Below are 19,346 nucleotides of genomic sequence, written 5' to 3'. Positions count from 1 at the left end.
GATCTTTTACCAGATCTTTTATCTTTGCTTCAGGTCCTGAGCTACAGGCAGTTAGATGTCATTTTAGGTGAAAATTGAAAAAAAAGGGCTAATCCTTAAGAGGTAGGTCGTTGCTAGGGGTTACATAGGTGAACGTTGAAAGGTCGATGCTAGGGGTTACATAGTCAGGTGAAGGTTGATTGGTCGTTGCTAGGGATTACATAGTCAGGTGAAGGTTGAAAGGTCGTTGCTAGGGGTTAGAGATCAACTCACTTTGCGAAGCCAATGAAGTCCTCGTGGTTTGTGTTGATGTAAGACAGCTCAATGTCAATCAACAGCAGCACCTGAGACAGACAGACAGGTCGGGTCAAATAAAATTGTATTAGTCACATGCGCCGAATACAACAGGTGTAGACCTTACATTGAAATGTTTACTTACATGCCCCTAACCAACAGTGCAGTTTCAAAAAATACGGTTAAGAATAAGAGATAAAATTAACAAGTAATTAAAGAGGAGCAGTAAAAAATAACAATATATACAGGTGGTACCGGTACAGAATCAATGTGGAGACTACAGTGCCTTGCGAAAGTATTCGGCCCCCTTGAACTTTGCAACCTTTTGCCACATTTCAGGCTTCAAACTTAAAGATATAAAACTGTATTTTTTTGTGAAGAATCAACAACAAGTGGGACACAATCATGAAGTGGAACGACATTTATTGGATATTTCAAACTTTTTTAACAAATCAAAAACTGAAAAATTGGGCGTGCAAAATTATTCAGCCCCCTTAATTTAATACTTTGTAGCGCCACCTTTTGCTGCGATTACAGCTGTAAGTCGCTTGGGGTATGTCTCTATCAGTTTTGCACATCGAGAGACTGAATTTTTTCCCCATTCCTCCTTGCAAAACAGCTCGAGCTCAGTGAGGTTGGATGGAGAGCATTTGTGAACAGCAGTTTTCAGTTCTTTCCACAGATTCTCGATTGGATTCAGGTCTGGACTTTGACTTGGCCATTCTAACACCTGGATATGTTTATTTTTGAACCATTCCATTGTAGATTTTGCTTTATGTTTTGGATCATTGTCTTGTTGGAAGACAAATCTCCGTCCCAGTCTCAGGTATTTTGCAGACTCCATCAGGTTTTCTTCCAGAATGGTCCTGTATTTGGTTCCATCCATCTTCCCATCAATTTTAACCATCTTCCCTGTCCCTGCTGAAGAAAAGCAGGCCCAAACCATGATGCTGCCACCACCATGTTTGACAGTGGGGATGGTGTGTTCAGGGTGATATCTGTGTTGCTTTTACGCCAAACATAACGTTTTGCATTGTTGCCAAAAAGTTCAATTTTGGTTTCATCTGACCAGAGCACCTTCTTCCACATGTTTGGTGTGTCTCCCAGGTGGCTTGTGGCAAACTTTAAACAACACTTTTTATGGATATCTTTAAGAAATGGCTTTCTTCTTGCCACTCTTCCATAAAGGCCAGATTTGTGCAATATACGACTGATTGTTGTCCTATGGACAGAGTCTCCCACCTCAGCTGTAGATCTCTGCAGTTCATCCAGAGTGATCATGGGCCTCTTGGCTGCATCTCTGATCAGTCTTCTCCTTGTATGAGCTGAAAGTTTAGAGGGACAGCCAGGTATTGGTAGATTTGCAGTGGTCTGATACTCCTTACATTTCAATATTATCGCTTGCACAGTGCTCCTTGGGATGTTTAAAGCTTGGGAAATCTTTTTGTATCCAAATCCGGCTTTAAACTTCTTCACAACAGTATCTCGGACCTGCCTGGTGTGTTCCTTGTTCTTCATGATGCTCTCTGCGCTTTTAACGGACCTCTGAGACTATCACAGTGCAGGTGCATTTATACGGAGACTTGATTACACACAGGTGGATTGTATTTATCATCATTAGTCATTTAGGTCAACATTGGATCATTCAGAGATCCTCACTGAACTTCTGGAGAGAGTTTGCTGCACTGAAAGTAAAGGGGCTGAATAATTTTGCACGCCCAATTTTTCAGTTTTTGATTTGTTAAAAAGGTTTGAAATATCCAATAAATGTCGTTCCACTTCATGATTGTGTCCCACTTGTTGTTGATTCTTCACAAAAAAATACAGTTTTATATCTTTATGTTTGAAGCCTGAAATGTGGCAAAAGGTCGCAAAGTTCAAGGGGGCCGAATACTTTCGCAAGGCACTGTATATACAGGGGGTACCGGTACAGAGTCAATGTGGAGGCTATATACAGGTGGTACCGGTACAGAGTCAATGTGGAGGCTATATACAGGGGGTACCAGTACAGAGTCAATGTGGAGACTATATACAGGGGGTACCGGTACAGAGTCAATGTGGAGGCTATATACAGGGGGTACCGGTACAGAGTCAATGTGGAGGCTATATACAGGGGGTACCAGTACAGAGACAATGTGGAGACTATATACAGGGGGTACCGGTACAGAGTCAATGTGGAGGCTATATACAGGTGGTACCAGTACAGAGTCAATGTGGAGGCTATATACAGGGGGTACCGGTACAGAGTCAATGTGGAGGCTATATACAGGGGGTACCAGTACAGAGACAATGTGGAGACTATATACAGGGGGTACCGGTACAGAGTCAATGTGGAGACTATATACAGGGGGTACCGGTACAGAGTCAATGTGGAGGCTATATACAGGGTCTACCAGTACAGAGTCAATGTGGAGACTATATACAGGTGGTACCAGTACAGAGTCAATGTGGAGGCTATATACAGGTGGTACTGGTACAGAGTCAATGTGGAGGCTATATACAGGTGGTACCGGTACAGAGTCAATGTGGAGGCTATATACAGGGGGTACCGGTACAGAGTCAATGTGGAGGCTATATACAGGGGGTACCGGTACAGAGACAATGTGGAGGCTATATTACAGGGGGTACCAGTACAGAGTCAATGTGGAGGCTATATACAGGGGGTACCGGTACAGAGACAATGTGGAGGCTATATACAGGTGGTACCGGTACAGAGTCAATGTGGAGGCTATATACAGGTGGTACCGGTACAGAGACAATGTGGAGACTATATACAGGGGGTACCGGTACAGAGTCAATGTGGAGGCTATATACAGGGGGTACCGGTACAGAGTCAATGTGGAGGCTATATACAGGTGGTACCAGTACAGAGTCAATGTGGAGGCTATATACAGGTGGTACCAGTACAGAGTCAATGTGGAGGCTATATACAGGAGGTACCAGTACAGAGTCAATGTGGAGACTATATACAGGTGGTACCAGTACAGAGTCAATGTGGAGGCTATATACAGGAGGTACCAGTACAGAGTCAATGTGGAGGCTATATACAGGAGGTACCAGTACAGAGTCAATGTGGAGGCTATATACAGGTGGTACCAGTACAGAGTCAATGTGGAGGCTATATACAGGTGGTACCAGTACAGAGTCAATGTGGAGGCTATATACAGGTGGTACCAGTACAGAGTCAATGTGGAGGCTATATACAGGTGGTACCAGTACAGAGTCAATGTGGAGGCTATATACAGGTGGTACCAGTACAGAGTCAATGTGGAGGCTATATACAGGTGGTACCAGTACAGAGTCAATGTGGAGGCTATATACAGGTGGTACCAGTACAGAGTCAATGTGGAGGCTATATACAGGTGGTACCAGTACAGAGACAATGTGGAGACTATATACAGGGTGTACCAGTACAGAGTCAATGTGGAGGCTATATACAGGGGGTTTTGATGTCTCTGGTTTTGATGTCTCTCTCTCTCCATCTATCTCTCATTCTCACCTGGTCTTTGGTTTTGATGTCTCTCTCATCTGGTCTCTGGTTTTGATATCTCTCTCTCACCTGGTCTCTGGTTTTGATGTCTCTCTCTCACCTGGTCTCTGGTTTTGAGGTCTCTCTCTCACCTGGTCTTTGGTTTTGATGTCTCTCTCTCACCTGGTCTCTGGTTTTGATGTCTCTCTCTCACCTGGTCTCTGGTTTTGATATCTCTCTCTCACCTGGTCTTTGGTTTTGATGTCTCTCTCTCACCTGGTCTTTGGTTTTGATGTCTCTCTCTCTGACGTAGGTTGTGACGATTCTCTCCGTCTCTTCTCTCAGTCTGGGGTAGGAGCCAAGCTGTGGACCAACACACAATGCTGCAGGTACTGACGGCGCACACACACACAATCACACACACACACACACACATGCATGCACACACACACATACAATTGCACACACATGCATGCACACACACGCACACACACACATGCATCAACACGCACACACACCCCTCTCTCTCTCTCACTCAGACACACACCATCCATCCAGCCAAACAGACACACCCCCTAGTGATTGACATGTGTAGGGGACAGACAGTTCAACATAGAGGGGTCATGCAGATAGGACATTGATCCTGCTTGGTAGTATATCTGGTATAAACTAACATCAACCAGTTTGAATGTAGGAAAACCAGTTTAAACTAACACAAACTGGTTTGAGGCTAATTTTATCTGATTTAGGAGATTTTTATCTGGTTTTAGCAAGCATGCTCACAATACTGTCATCAATATCCCACAGGTATCCCAGCATGCTCACAATACTGTCATCAATATCCCACAGGTATCCCAGCATGCTCACAATACTGTCATCAATATCCCACAGGTATCCCAGCATGCTCACAATACTGTCATCAATATCCCACAGGTATCCCAGCATGCTCACAATACTGTCATCAATATCCCACAGGTATCCCAGCATGCTCACAATACTGTCATCAATATCCCACAGGTATCCCAGCATGCTCACAATACTGTCATCAATATCCCACAGGTATCCCAGCATGCTCACAATACTGTCATCAATATCCCACAGGTATCCCAGCATGCTCACAATACTGTCATCAATATCCCACAGGTATCCCAGCATGCTCACAATACTGTCATCAATATCCCACAGGTATCTCAGCATGCTCACAATACTGTCATCAATATCCCACAGGTATCCCAGCATGCTCACAATACTGTCATCCATATCCCACAGGTATCCCAGCAAGCTCACAATAATGTCATCAATATCCCACAGGTATCCCAGCATGCTCACAATACTGTCATCCATATCCCACAGGTATCCCAGCATGCTCACAATACTGTCATCCATATCCCACAGGTATCCCAGCATGCTCACAATACTGTCATCAATATCCCACAGGTATCTCAGCATGCTCACAATACTGTCATCAATATCCCACAGGTATCCCAGCATGCTCACAATACTGTCATCAATATCCCACAGGTATCCCAGCATGCTCACAATACTGTCATCAATATCCCACAGGTATCCCAGCATGCTCACAATACTGTCATCAATATCCCACAGGTATCCCAGCATGCTCACAATACTGTCATCAATATCCCACAGGTATCCCAGCAAGCTCACAATACTGTCATCAATATCCCACAGGTATCCCAGCATGCTCACAATACTGTCATCAATATCCCACAGGTATCCCAGCATGCTCACAATACTGTCATCAATATCCCACAGGTATCTCAGCATGCTCACAATACTGTCATCAATATCCCACAGGTATCCCAGCATGCTCACAATACTGTCATCAATATCCCACAGGTATCTCAGCAAGCTCACAATACTGTCATCAATATCCCACAGGTATCCCAGCATGCTCACAATACTGTCATCAATATCCCACAGGTATCCCAGCATGCTCACAATACTGTCATCAATATCCCACAGGTATCCCAGCATGCTCACAATACTGTCATCAATATCCCACAGGTATCCCAGCATGCTCACAATACTGTCATCAATATCCCACAGGTATCTCAGCATGCTCACAATACTGTCATCAATATCCCACAGGTATCCCAGCATGCTCACAATACTGTCATCAATATCCCACAGGTATCCCAGCATGCTCACAATACTGTCATCAATATCCCACAGGTATCCCAGCATGCTCACAATACTGTCATCAATATCCCACAGGTATCCCAGCATGCTCACAATACTGTCATCAATATCCCACAGGTATCTCAGCATGCTCACAATACTGTCATCAATATCCCACAGGTATCCCAGCATGCTCACAATACTGTCATCAATATCCCACAGGTATCCCAGCATGCTCACAATACTGTCATCAATATCCCACAGGTATCCCAGCATGCTCACAATACTGTCATCAATATCCCACAGGTATCCCAGCATGCTCACAATACTGTCATCAATATCCCACAGGTATCCCAGCATGCTCACAATACTGTCATCAATATCCCACAGGTATCCCAGCATGCTCACAATACTGTCATCAATATCCCACAGGTATCCCAGCATGCTCACAATACTGTCATCAATATCCCACAGGTATCTCAGCATGCTCACAATACTGTCATCAATATCCCACAGGTATCCCAGCATGCTCACAATACTGTCATCAATATCCCACAGGTATCCCAGCATGCTCACAATACTGTCATCAATATCCCACAGGTATCTCAGCATGCTCACAATAATGTCATCAATATCCCACAGGTATCCCAGCATGCTCACAATACTGTCATCAATATCCCACAGGTATCCCAGCATGCTCACAATACTGTCATCAATATCCCACAGGTATCCCAGCATGCTCACAATACTGTCATCAACATCCCACAGGTATCCCAGCATGCTCACAATACTGTCATCAATATCCCACAGGTATCCCAGCATGCTCACAATACTGTCATCAATACCCCACAGGTATCCCAGCAAGCTCACAATACTGTCATCAACATCCCACAGGTATCCCAGCATGCTCACAATACTGTCATCCATATCCCACAGGTATCCCAGCATGCTCACAAACTGTCATCAATATCCCACAGGTATCCCAGCATGCTCACAATACTGTCATCAATATCCCACAGGTATCCCAGCATGCTCACAATACTGTCATCAATAACCCACAGGTATCACAAGCTGAGCACTAATGCCAATTGATTGATTTAGTGAAGGAGAGTCCAACTCTGTCTGCTGGTTTTATTATCTTCTCTCAACTTGTGTTCAGTTAAAACCTGGACAACCAGGTCAGGGCAGTTCAATAAGACCTGGACAACCAGGTCAGGGCAGTTCAATAAGACCTGGACAACCAGGTCAGGGCAGTTCAATAAGACCTGGACAACCAGGTCAGGGCAGTTCAATAAGACCTGGACAACCAGGTCAGGGCAGTTCAATAAGACCTGGACAACCAGGTCAGGGCAGTTCAATAAGACCTGGACAACCAGGTCAGGTCAGTTCAATAAGACCTGGACAACCAGGTCAGGGCAGTTCAATAAGATCTGGACAACCAGGTCAGGGCAGTTCAATAAGACCTGGACAACCAGGTCAGGGCAGTTCCTTAAGACCTGGACAACCAGGTCAGGGCAGTAACTAACTAAACAGTCTGAATTGATCAATCTGAGAGAGGAGTGAAAACCTGCAGACATGGAATGAGTTTGACGCCTGTGATTTAGCATGTTAGCACAAGGTGAGCTAGGAAACAGAGGTGAGAGTCACAGAGAGGGTTTAAAGACACAGCAGGAACGTTCTGATTGGTCAAAAGTAGGGGTTGAGTGACTGGACATGGTTGGGTAAGCATAGGAAAGGATGTGTCACACAGAACGTCTTCCCCCTGAGCTACATAGGGGGAACGATAAAGACAAAGGTTTTGGGGCTGACATTTTAAGCTGAGATAAGGGGAGGTGAGTGTTTTGATTGGGTAATCGAGGGAGGGGTGGGGTGAAGGGAGGTTGAAGCAACAATCACTGTGAGGAAGGGGGCGAGTGTGGAATCAGAGGGAGGGGCTGGCGGATTTAGGCAGAGGTCGCATTCCAGGCCGACTACATAGAGCCCCACAGTGGAGGTGTTGTAATACCCATAAAACCTAGTGGTCAAACAGGGAAAGGCTTCCAATTGTCTTTCCACCCTTCATTTTTCCCATAAGGACATTTTCGAAACACTTCAAATAAGGGCTGTGTGTTGTGTATGTTTACCCTGGTGTGACGTTCTGACAACCATGTCAATCTCTCTCGGACAAGGTGACTTTTATCAGTATATTCGGCTCTATTTACTCTCAGATTTGAAAATGCTGATTAGCATCAAAGTAGACATCATGCAAAACTACAAATCCCTGCAGGCTCCTGCACGTCATCTCTAGATGACACCTTAGCTATCGGGTATTGTGTCAAAACTTACACAACTCTTTTCACAGAATTGTCCATTTAAAGAATTGTGGCCAATTTATTCATGACTAAATGTATCTAACATTAGAGAGCTGATCCAGAGATTCTTACCTTGGCCTGGATTCTGCAGACTGGTCCAGATCCTCATGGCGTTTCTAGTTCTTTATGAGAAACATTTTAGCAGCTAAATAGCATTTCATTTTGGGGGGTAAATACAGGCGACTATATTGATAAAAGTCACTTTGTCCTAGAGAGATTTACGCGGTTATGAAAATGTCCCGCCAGGGTAAACCTACACGAAACACAGACCTTATTTCAAGAGTTTCTAAAATCCCCTATAGGAAGAATTTATGGTGGGAAAATTATTGGAAACAGATCCTTGTTTGACAGCTAGGTTTTATGGGTATTATGATACTGTGGTACTCTACTGCAGTCATTGCAGTGTATCAAACAATGTTTTCGTGCCACGTCACTGACTGTGCAGCCAGGCATCAGATTACTGCATGATATGTTGTGGTTTGTTGTTAAATATGCTAAACACCATCCAGGTGTCGTCTGTAATGTAGTCAGCCTGGAACACAGCCAGTGCTTATGGGGGGGGGGGGGGGGGGGGGTAGTGACTATACAGACAGCAATAATTCTACCCAGAGGGGTGAGGAGAGTGGAGGGGAGAGTGGAGGGAGATGGGAAGGAGGGGTGGAGGGAGGGTGGAGGGAGGGTGGAGGGAGACGAGAAGGAGGGGTGGAGGGAGGGTGGAGGGAGGGTGGAGGGAGACGAGAAGGAGGGGTGGAGGGAGGGAGGGTGGAGGGAGGTAGGGTGGAGGGAGACGAGAAGGAGGGGTGGAGGGAGGGAGGGTGGAGGGAGGGAGGGTGGAGGGGTGAGACTAGCAGGAGAAGTGGTAGAAACACACTTCTCTTCATTCTCTCCATCCATCAATTTATTGGGTACGTTCCAATAATATCTCCTTCTTCCTAAAGTGTACACTCGTTCACTACTTCCCACAAATCTAAAAGCATTAGATCGGTGGAGGCATGTGGCTAGAGAGGGACTTTCCACAGTCATTTCAGTCATTTCCTTGAAGGGAAGTGAACGAGTGCACTCTTTGGGAGTAAGGAAAGACCTTGTTTCCTTCCCTCCACTGTCCCTCTTCTCTCTTCCCTCCTTCCTTCTTTCCTTCCCTCCACTGTCCCTCTTCTCTCTTCCCTCCTTCCTTCTTTCCTTCCCTCCACTGTCCCTCTTCTCTCTTCCCTCCTTCCTTCTTTCCTTCCCTCCACTGTCCCTCTTGTCTCTTCCCTCCTTCCTTCTTTCCTTCCCTCCACTGTGATTCTTTACCTTTCCGGTACACTTCTTGACGAGGGAGGTGAGCTCGGACAGGACGAGGTCCACGCATTTCAGACAGGGCTCTTTTAGTTTAATGATCTGCTTTTTCACTATGGCCTCAAAGGCTAGGTCAGGGGTGAACAGGCCTGTTCTGGAGCATTGTGGGAGATGTAGTTTATCACGGTAGGGCAGGAGGAGGAGGAGCCAGGGAGTGGGGGGAGTCATTGAAGTGGGGAGGTGTCCGGGAGTGGGAGAGGTCCGTGAGTGGGAGGGGTCATGGTTGGGAGGAGTCAGGGAAGTCCGGAAGTGACAGAAACATATTAAGAGAGGGAGAGAGGTGAGGGAGCAGTGAAAGAGAGAAATAAAATAAATGGAGGGATAGAGGGAGAGAGAGAGAGAGAGAGAGAGAGAGAGAGAGAGAGAGAGAGAGATGGAGGGATAGAGGGAGAAGAACACAGAGAGAGAGAGAGAGAGAGATGGAGGGATAGAGGGAGAAGAACACAGAGAGAGAGAGAGAGAGAGAGAGAGAGAGAGAGAGATGGAGGGATAGAGGGAGAAGAACACAGAGAGAGAGAGAGAGAGAGATGGAGGGAGGGATAGAGGGAGAAGAACACAGAGAGAGAGAGAGAGATGGAGGGATAGAGGGAGAAGAACACAGAGAGAGAGAGAGAGAGAGAGAGAGAGAGATGGAGGGATAGAGGGAGAAGAACACAGAGAGAGAGAGAGAGAGAGAGAGATGGAGGGATAGAGGGAGAAGAACACAGAGAGAGAGAGAGAGAGAGATGGAGGGATAGAGGGAGAAGAACACAGAGAGAGAGAGAGAGAGATGGAGGGATAGAGGGAGAAGAACACAGAGAGAGAGAGAGAGAGAGAGAGAGAAATAAAGGGATAGAGGGAGAAGAACACAGAGAGAGAGAGAGAGAGATAAAAGGCATTTTGTTTAGTCAGTTAGTTCATACTGGCATCTGTTACTAAACTTTGACATCCACTAAGTTATAAGGTGTGTGTGTGTGTGTGTGTGTGTGTGTGTGTGTCCGCACGCGTGTGTCAATCTGCAGTTTGTCTTCAGGGGGAACCAGAGACACGTGAGGAGAAACATAAACAGTCTCACACATCTCACAGCACAACACCCTGAAAACAGTAGACGAAAGCTCCACATCGCCCCCCTGTGGCCAGGAGTAGCATAGCATGGCATTACAGGCTCCATGCTCCCTGGTGTGAAGTCTCCCCTAGGTACAGATCTAGGATCAGCTTCTCTTCCCCAATTCTAAACTAACCTAATCGTTAACCATTAGTGTGGAACATGCTAAACTGACCCCAGATCAGCTTTTAGGGTCAACATCACCCTACACAGTACCATGCAGTGCACTATCCTGGGGCCTAGATTAGCATGGTAGCATTAAAGGCTAGCTCCATAGCGCCCCCATGTGGACTGGAGTAACATGACAGGGCTTTACAGGCTCCATGCGGTGCACTATCCTGGGGCCGAGGTTAGCATGGTAGCATTAAAGGCTAGCTCCATAGCGCTCCCATGTGGCCTGGAGTAACATGACAGGGCTTTACAGGCTCCATGCAGCGAGGTACCTTATTGGTGCACTGGCGCACGGTGTTGATGAGCTCCTGGATCACCAGGTCCATACATTTCAGACAGGGCTCTTTCAGCTTAATGATCTGCTTTTTCACTATGGCCTCAAAGGCTAGGTCAGGGGTGAACAGGCCTGTTCTGGAGGGGGCACACAGACAGACACACAGATATGTAGGTAGAGGCAGGTGGAAAGACAGACAGACAGACAGACAGAAATGTAGGTAAAAACTGACACACAGACATGTAGGCAGAGACAGACAGACACATATGTAGGTAGAGACAGACACAGACATGTAGACAGACAGACAGACACATATGTAGGTAGAGACAGACACAGACAGACACATATGTAGGTAGAGACAGACAGACAGACACATATGTAGGTAGAGACAGACAGACAGACACATATGTAGGTAGAGAGAGACACAGACATGTAGACAGACAGACAGACACATATGTAGGTAGAGACAGACAGACAGACACATATGTAGGTAGAGACAGACACAGACATGTAGGCAGAGACAGACAGACACATATGTAGGTAGAGACAGACAGACAGACACATATGTAGGTAGAGACAGACACAGACATGTAGGCAGAGACAGACAGACACATATGTAGGTAGAGACAGACAGACAGACACATATGTAGGTAGAGACAGACAGACAGACACACATGTAGGCAGAGACAGACAGACAGACACACATGTAGGCAGAGACAGACAGACAGACACACATGTAGGTAGAGACAGACAGACAGACACACATGTAGGTAGAGACAGACAGACAGACACACATGTAGGTAGAGACAGACAGACAGACACATATGTAGGTAGAGACAGACAGACAGACACATATGTAGGTAGAGACAGACAGACAGACACATATGTAGGTAGAGACAGACAGACAGACACATATGTAGGTAGAGACAGACAGACAGACATGTAGGTAGAGACAGACAGACAGACAGACAGACATGTAGGTAGAGACAGACAGACAGACAGACAGACATGTAGGTAGAGACAGACAGACAGACAGACAGACAGACAGACAGACAGACAGACAGACAGACAGACAGACAGACAGACAGACAGACAGACAGACAGACAGACACATATGTAGGTAGAGACAGACAGACAGACACATATGTAGGTAGAGACAGACAGACAGACAGACAGACATGTAGGTAGAGACAGACAGACATGTAGGTAGAGACAGACAGACAGACAGACAGACATGTAGGTACAGACAGACAGACATGTAGGTACAGACAGACAGACAGACAGACAGACAGACAGACAGACAGACAGACAGACAGACAGACAGACAGACAGACAGACAGACAGACAGACAGACAGACAGACAGACAGACAGACAGACAGACAGACAGACAGACAGACAGACAGACAGACAGACAGACAGACAGACAGACAGACAGACAGACAGACAGACAGACAGACAGACAGACAGACAGACAGACAGACAGACAGACAGACAGACAGACAGACAGACAGACAGACAGACAGACAGACAGACAGACAGACAGACAGACAGACAGACAGACAGACAGACAGACAGACAGACAGACAGACAGACAGACAGACAGACAGACAGACAGACAGACAGACAGACAGACAGACAGACAGACAGACAGACAGACAGACAGACAGACAGACAGACAGACAGACAGACAGACAGACAGACAGACAGACAGACAGACAGACAGACAGACAGACAGACAGACAGACAGACAGACAGACAGACAGACAGACAGACAGACAGACAGACAGACAGACAGACAGACAGACAGACAGACAGACAGACAGACAGACAGACAGACAGACAGACAGACAGACAGACAGACAGACAGACAGACAGACAGACAGACAGACAGACAGACAGACAGACAGACAGACAGACAGACAGACAGACAGAAGACAGACAGACAGACAGACAGACAGACAGACAGACAGACAGACAGACAGACAGACAGACAGACAGACAGACAGACAGACAGACAGACAGACAGACAGACAGACAGACAGACAGACAGACAGACAGACAGACAGACAGACAGACAGACAGACAGACAGACAGACAGACAGACAGACAGACAGACAGACAGACAGACAGACAGACAGAGAGGGAGATAGAGACAAACAGGTAGAGATCTGTCTGTCTGTACTTGCCTCACTCCATGGATGTTCTTGATGGCATAACTGATCTCTCTCCTCAACTCCTTCTCATCAAACTCCATCTGAACACAACACACAGAGGGGAAATCAGTGTGTGTGTTTTTGGTTTTACTAGGTACCAGACGTCCTCACATAGATAGTAAAACAAGGAACATTCTGAGAAGTGGGGACATTTCGGCGGTCCTCACAAGGAAAAATACTATTTTAAGCTTAGGGTTTAGGGTTGGGGTTACGGTTAGGGATTTTGATTGAGAATACATGTTTAGGTCCCCACAAGGATAGTAAAACAATATATGTGTGTGTGTGTGTGTGTGTGTGTGTGCACCTTGACCAGTTCGAAGGGGAATCTCTCGTGGAAGATCCTGTTGATTCTAGCTCCTCCAGAGAGCTCCGCAGTATCCACCTGATCACCTGATCCCTCAATACGCTTCTCAAAGTCTACACCAAACTGCTGAACCATCCTACACACACACACACACACACACACACACACACACACACACACACACACACACACACACACACACACACACACACACACACACACACACACACACACACACACACACACACACACACACACACACACACACCACACACACCACACACACATATATTACAAAAGTACTGACAGTCAGATACAGTATATATATGTGTGTGTTTATATACTGACTGCAGTAGGGCCTTGGTCTTGTGTATGTTTATATTCTGACTGCAGTAGGGCCTTGGTCTTGTGTATGTTTATATTCTGACTGCAGTAGGCCTTGGTCTTGTGTGTGTGTGTGTTTATATACTGACTGCAGTAGGGCCTTGGTCTTGTGTATGTGTGTGTGTTTATATACTGACTGCAGTAGGGCCTTGGTCTTGTGTGTGTTTATATACTGACTGCAGTAGGGCCTTGGTCTTGTGTGTGTGTGTGTGTTTATATACTGACTGCAGTAGGGCCTTGGTCTTGTGTATGTGTGTGTGTTTATATACTGACTGCAGTAGGGCCTTGGTCTTGTGTGTGTGTGTGTGTTTATATACTGACTGCAGTAGGGCCTTGGTCTTGTGTATGTGTGTGTGTTTATATACTGACTGCAGTAGGGCCTTGGTCTTGTGTATGTGTGTGTGTTTATATACTGACTGCAGTAGGGCCTTGGTCTTGTGTGTGTGTGTGTTTATATACTGACTGCAGTAGGGCCTTGGTCTTGTGTATGTGTGTGTGTTTATATACTGACTGCAGTAGGGCCTTGGTCTTGTGTGTGTGTGTGTGTTTATATACTGACTGCAGTAGGGCCTTGGTCTTGTGTATGTGTGTGTGTTTATATACTGACTGCAGTAGGGCCTTGGTCTTGTGTGTGTGTGTGTGTGTGTGTTTATATACTGACTGCAGTAGGGCCTTGGTCTTGTGTGTGTGTGTGTGTGTTTATATACTGACTGCAGTAGGGCCTTGGTCTTGTGTGTGTGTGTGTTTATATACTGACTGCAGTAGGGCCTTGGTCTTGTGTATGTGTGTGTGTTTATATACTGACTGCAGTAGGGCCTTGGTCTTGTGTGTGTGTGTGTGTTTATATACTGACTGCAGTAGGGCCTTGGTCTTGTGTATGTGTGTGTGTTTATATACTGACTGCAGTAGGGCCTTGGTCTTGCGTGTCGGGTCGTCTGGTTTGAAGTTCTTGTATTCCTCCACCTCTTTCTCCAGAGAGAGAAGCTGGCTCTGGAGCTTACTACGTAACCCTGGCAACGTGTCCCGGATGTGGTTGGTCAGTTGCTGGAGGGAGAGGGGGGGGGGGGGGGTTTAAATGGGTATATGGTGACAAAAAGAAGGATGGATGAAAAGAGAAAGACAGAGTGAGAGAGAAAGATGGAGTGAGAGAGAAAGATGGAGACAGAGTGAGAGAGAAAGATGGAGACAGAGTGAGAGAGAAAGATGGAGATGTGAGAGAAAGATGGAGACAGACTGAGAGAGAAAGATGGAGATGTGAGAGAGAAAGATGGAGACAGAGTGAGAGGGAAGGTGGAGACAGAGTGAGAGAGAAAGAGAGTGAGAGAGAAAGATTGAGACAGAGTGAGAGAGAAAGATGGAGACAGAGTGAGAGAGAAAGATGGAGACAGAGTGAGAGAGAAAGATTGAGACAGAGTGAGAGAGAGAAAGAGAAAGACAGAGTCAGAGAGAGAGAAAGAGAAAGACACAGAGTCAGAGAGAGAGAAAGAGAAAGAGACAGAGAGAGAGAAAGAGAAAGAGAAAGACACAGAGTCAGAGAGAGAGAAAGAGAGAGACAGAGAGAGAGAAAGAGAAAGACACAGAGTCAGAGAGAGAGAAAGAGAAAGAGAGAAAGAGAAAGACAGAGACAGATAGAGAAAGATGGAGACAGAGTGAGAGAGAAAGATGGAGACAGGGTGAGAGAGAAAGATGGAGACAGGGTGAGAGAGAAAGATGGAGACAGGGTGAGAGAGAAAGATGGAGACAGGGTGAGAGAGAAAGATGGAGACAGGGTGAGAGAGAAAGATGGAGACAGGGTGAGAGAGAAAGATGGAGACAGAGTGAGAGAGAAAGATGGAGACAGAGAAAGATGGAGACAGAGTGAGAGAGAAAGATGGAGACAGAGTGAGAGAGAAAGATGGAGACAGGGTGAGAGAGAAAGATGGAGACAGGGTGAGAGAGAAAGATGGAGACAGGGTGAGAGAGAAAGATGGAGACAGGGTGAGAGAGAAAGATGGAGACAGGGTGAGAGAGAAAGATTGAGACAGAGTGAGAGAGAAAGATTGAGAGAGAAAGAGAAAGACAGAGACAGATAGAGAAAGATGGATACAGAGTGAGAGAGAAAGATGGAGACAGGGTGAGAGAGAAAGATGGAGACAGAGTGAGAGAGAAAGATGGAGACAGAGTGAGAGAGAAAGATGGAGACAGAGTGAGAGAGAAAGATGGAGACAGAGTGAGAGAGAAAGATTGAGAGAGAAAGAGAGTGAGAGAGAAAGATGGAGACAGGGTGAGAGAGAAAGATGGAGACAGAGTGAGAGAGAAAGATGGAGAGAGAAAGAGAAAGACAGAGACAGAGAGAAAGAGTGAGAGAGAAAGACACAGAGAGAGAGAGAGAAAGACACAGAGACAGAGAGAGTAGTGTTGAGCGATTAACTGACATTTCCATTTTTTGGGGGGTTATAACTAATTGGCTGAAGTCGGTTCAATTACTTGAATTCCAAACAGTATTTTTTTGGTTTGTGAGTCCAACACGCCGTTTCTCTAGAGAGAAATCAAATAATTCACAAGATACATCAAGTCTAGAACTATGTGGGACGCTGGGCTGAAGGGAGTTATAACTTTCAGTAAGCAAACATTCAACCAGTTCAGTGCAGAAACGTAATAATTAACTACAATGACCTTAACCCATTGCACCTGTTTTTTCCCTAGACGGGTCAGAGAGGAAGAGGCGAAACGAGAGGTTTCACTTGCTAAAATCTGTCCAAAATAAGCCCAATGCGTTTCTATAGGCCAAAATATGTAGATCTGAGCTTGTCGCCTCCATTCCTGCCTTTGGGACAACGACTCCCATTGTTAGAGCAGAGACATGAGCATCTCATCATTATCTACAGATCTCTGGACAGAGACAGTTTTACATCCTGGGTTAGAAACACACAGACCACATGGAAGAGGAATGTACACAACGACAAGAGAGAGAGAGGGACAGAGACAGTTTTAAACCCTGCTGGGTTAGAAACACACAGACCACATGGAAGAGGAATGTACACAACGACAAGAGAGAGAGGGACAGAGACAGTTTGTGAAAGTATGTCTTATCTACTTAGGGAGGCTGGTAATGGGATGACTAATGTACAGAATGAAGAGCACAGAGATAACTGGCTGGTTTAGGGAGGCTGGTAATGGGATGACTAATGTACAGAATGAAGAGCACAGAGATAACTGGCTGGTTTAGGGAGGCTGGTAATGGGATGGACTAATGTACAGAATGAAGAGCACAGAGATAACTGGCTGGTTTAGGGAGGCTGGTAATGGGATGACTAATGTACAGAATGAAGAGCACAGAGATAAATGGCTGGCTTAGGGAGGCTGGTAATGGGATGACTAATGTACAGAATGAAGAGCACAGAGATAAATGGCTGGCTTAGGGAGGCTGGTAATGGGATGACTAATGTACAGAATGAAGAGCACAGAGATAAATGGCTGGTTTAGGGAGGCTGGTAATGGGATGACTAATGTACAGAATGAAGAGCACAGAGATAAATGGCTGGTTTAGGGAGGCTGGTAATGGGATGACTAATGTACAGAATGAAGAGCACAGAGATAACTGGCTGGTTTAGAGAGGCTGGTAATGGGATGACTAATGTACAGAATGAAGAGCACAGAGATAAATGGCTGGTTTAGGGAGGCTGTTAATGGGATGACTAATGTACAGAATGAAGAGCACAGAGATAACTGGCTGGTTTAGAGAGGCTGGTAATGGGATGACTAATGTACAGAATGAAGAGCACAGAGATAACTGGCTGGTTTAGGGAGGCTGGTAATGGGATGACTAATGTACAGAATGAAGAGCACAGAGATAACTGGCTGGCTGACTGCTACTGTCTGAGCAGAGAAGAGATGGCGACTTTAAGGAATCCAAAATAATATGCTAATATACTGACCTATTGTATTATTTCATAGTCATTTTCCTATTTTCTATTGATGTGTTGACCTGACAGAGACAATGGAATATTTTGGTATAAAATCATTGTAATATAATTATTTCATAATGCATAAAAAATAAGAATGTTTTTACTGAAACCCAGATCATTATTCAGAATTGGACTGAAACAAAACCGGCCTCAAAAAGCCCTAATCGCTCAGTACACACCACAGAGAGAGATAGAGAGCCCCTTGAATTGAGAGAGAGAGGGGACAGAGAGAGAGAGACAGAGAGAGAGGGACAGACAGAGAGAGACAGAGAGAGAGACAGAGAGAGAGAGACAGAGAGAGAGAGCAGAGAGAGAGGGACAGACAGAGAGAGACAGAGAGAGAGAGACAGAGAGAGAGAGACAGAGAGAGAGAGACAGAGAGAGAGAGACAGAGAGAGAGAGACAGAGAGAGAGAGATTGAGAGAGGACAGAGAGAGACAGAGAGAGAGGGACAGACAGAGAGACAGAGAGAGAGAGACAGAGAGAGAGAGACAGAGAGAGAGAGATAGAGAGAGAGAGCTGAGAGAAGACAGAGAGAGACAGAGAGAGACAGAGAGAGAGGAGAGAGAGACAGAGAGAGAGAGATTGAGAGAGACAGAGAGAGAGGAGAGAGAGAGGAGAGAGAGACAGAGAGAGAGACAGAGAGAGAGGAGAGAGAGCAGAGAGAGAGACAGAGAGAGAGAGATTGAGAGAGACAGAGAGAGAGGAGAGAGAGAGGAGAGAGAGAGAGAGAGAGACAGAGAGAGAGGAGACAGAGAGACAGAGAGAGGGACAGAGAGAGAGAGACAGAGAGAGAGGGACAGACAGAGAGAGACAGAGAGAGAGAGACAGAGAGAGAGAGACAGAGAGAGAGAGACAGAGAGAGAGAGATTGAGAGAGACAGAGAGAGACAGAGAGAGAGGAGAGAGAGATGAGAGAGAGACAGAGAGAGAGAGACAGTGAGAGACAGTGAGAGAGGAGAGAGAGAGGAGAGAGAGACAGAGAGAGACAGAGAGAGAGGAGAGAGAGAGGAGAGAGAGACAGAGAGAGAGAGACAGTGAGAGACAGTGAGAGACAGAGAGAGAAAATATATAGTGTCTACATATCTAACCTGGTTGAGACAGGAAGAACTTCCTCTCTGATCTACATATCTAACCTGGTTGAGTGTTTTCTGTAGATGTGGTGTTCCCATGCGGTCAGCTATGTGTCTGTATCCTGGATGAGACAGGAAGAACTTCCTCTCTGATCTACATATCTAACCTGGTTGAGTGTTTTCTGTAGATGTGGTGTTCCCATGCGGTCAGCTATGTGTCTGTATCCTGGATGAGACAGGAAGAACTTCCTCTCTGATCTACATATCTAACCTGGTTGAGTGTTTTCTGTAGATGTGGTGTTCCCATGCGGTCAGCTATGTGTCTG

The 19,346-nt window shown here is 45.9% G+C and overlaps 1 protein-coding gene across 4 annotated transcripts in view; it reads right to left on the bottom strand.

Annotated features, from left to right (window-relative positions):
- Nucleotides 1-19,346, bottom strand: part of LOC109882549 (dynamin-2) — a 69,782-nt gene that overhangs the window by 15,948 nt on the left and 34,488 nt on the right. Inside the window, exons 8-14 of one of the 4 annotated variants that reach the window (XM_031811165.1) lie at nt 14,903-15,045; nt 13,618-13,753; nt 13,287-13,354; nt 11,098-11,236; nt 4,046-4,105; nt 3,773-3,799; nt 253-323 (exon numbers count right to left, since the gene is read on the bottom strand). In XM_031811165.1, the coding sequence (XP_031667025.1) occupies nt 253-323; nt 3,773-3,799; nt 4,046-4,105; nt 11,098-11,236; nt 13,287-13,354; nt 13,618-13,753; nt 14,903-15,045 (644 nt within the window). Of the gene's footprint in view, nt 1-252; nt 324-3,772; nt 3,800-4,018; nt 4,106-9,525; nt 9,665-11,097; nt 11,237-13,286; nt 13,355-13,617; nt 13,754-14,902; nt 15,046-19,346 lie in introns of all 4 variants that reach the window. The other 3 variants (XM_031811166.1, XM_031811168.1, XM_031811169.1) reach the window with 3 other exon arrangements.

The sequence above is a fragment of the Oncorhynchus kisutch genome, unplaced genomic scaffold (assembly GCF_002021735.2).
Source record: "Oncorhynchus kisutch isolate 150728-3 unplaced genomic scaffold, Okis_V2 Okis01b-Okis20b_hom, whole genome shotgun sequence".
NCBI lineage: Eukaryota > Metazoa > Chordata > Actinopteri > Salmoniformes > Salmonidae > Oncorhynchus > Oncorhynchus kisutch.
Note: the sequence above shows the minus strand (reverse complement) of the source record. Positions and strands in the feature narration are given on the sequence as shown.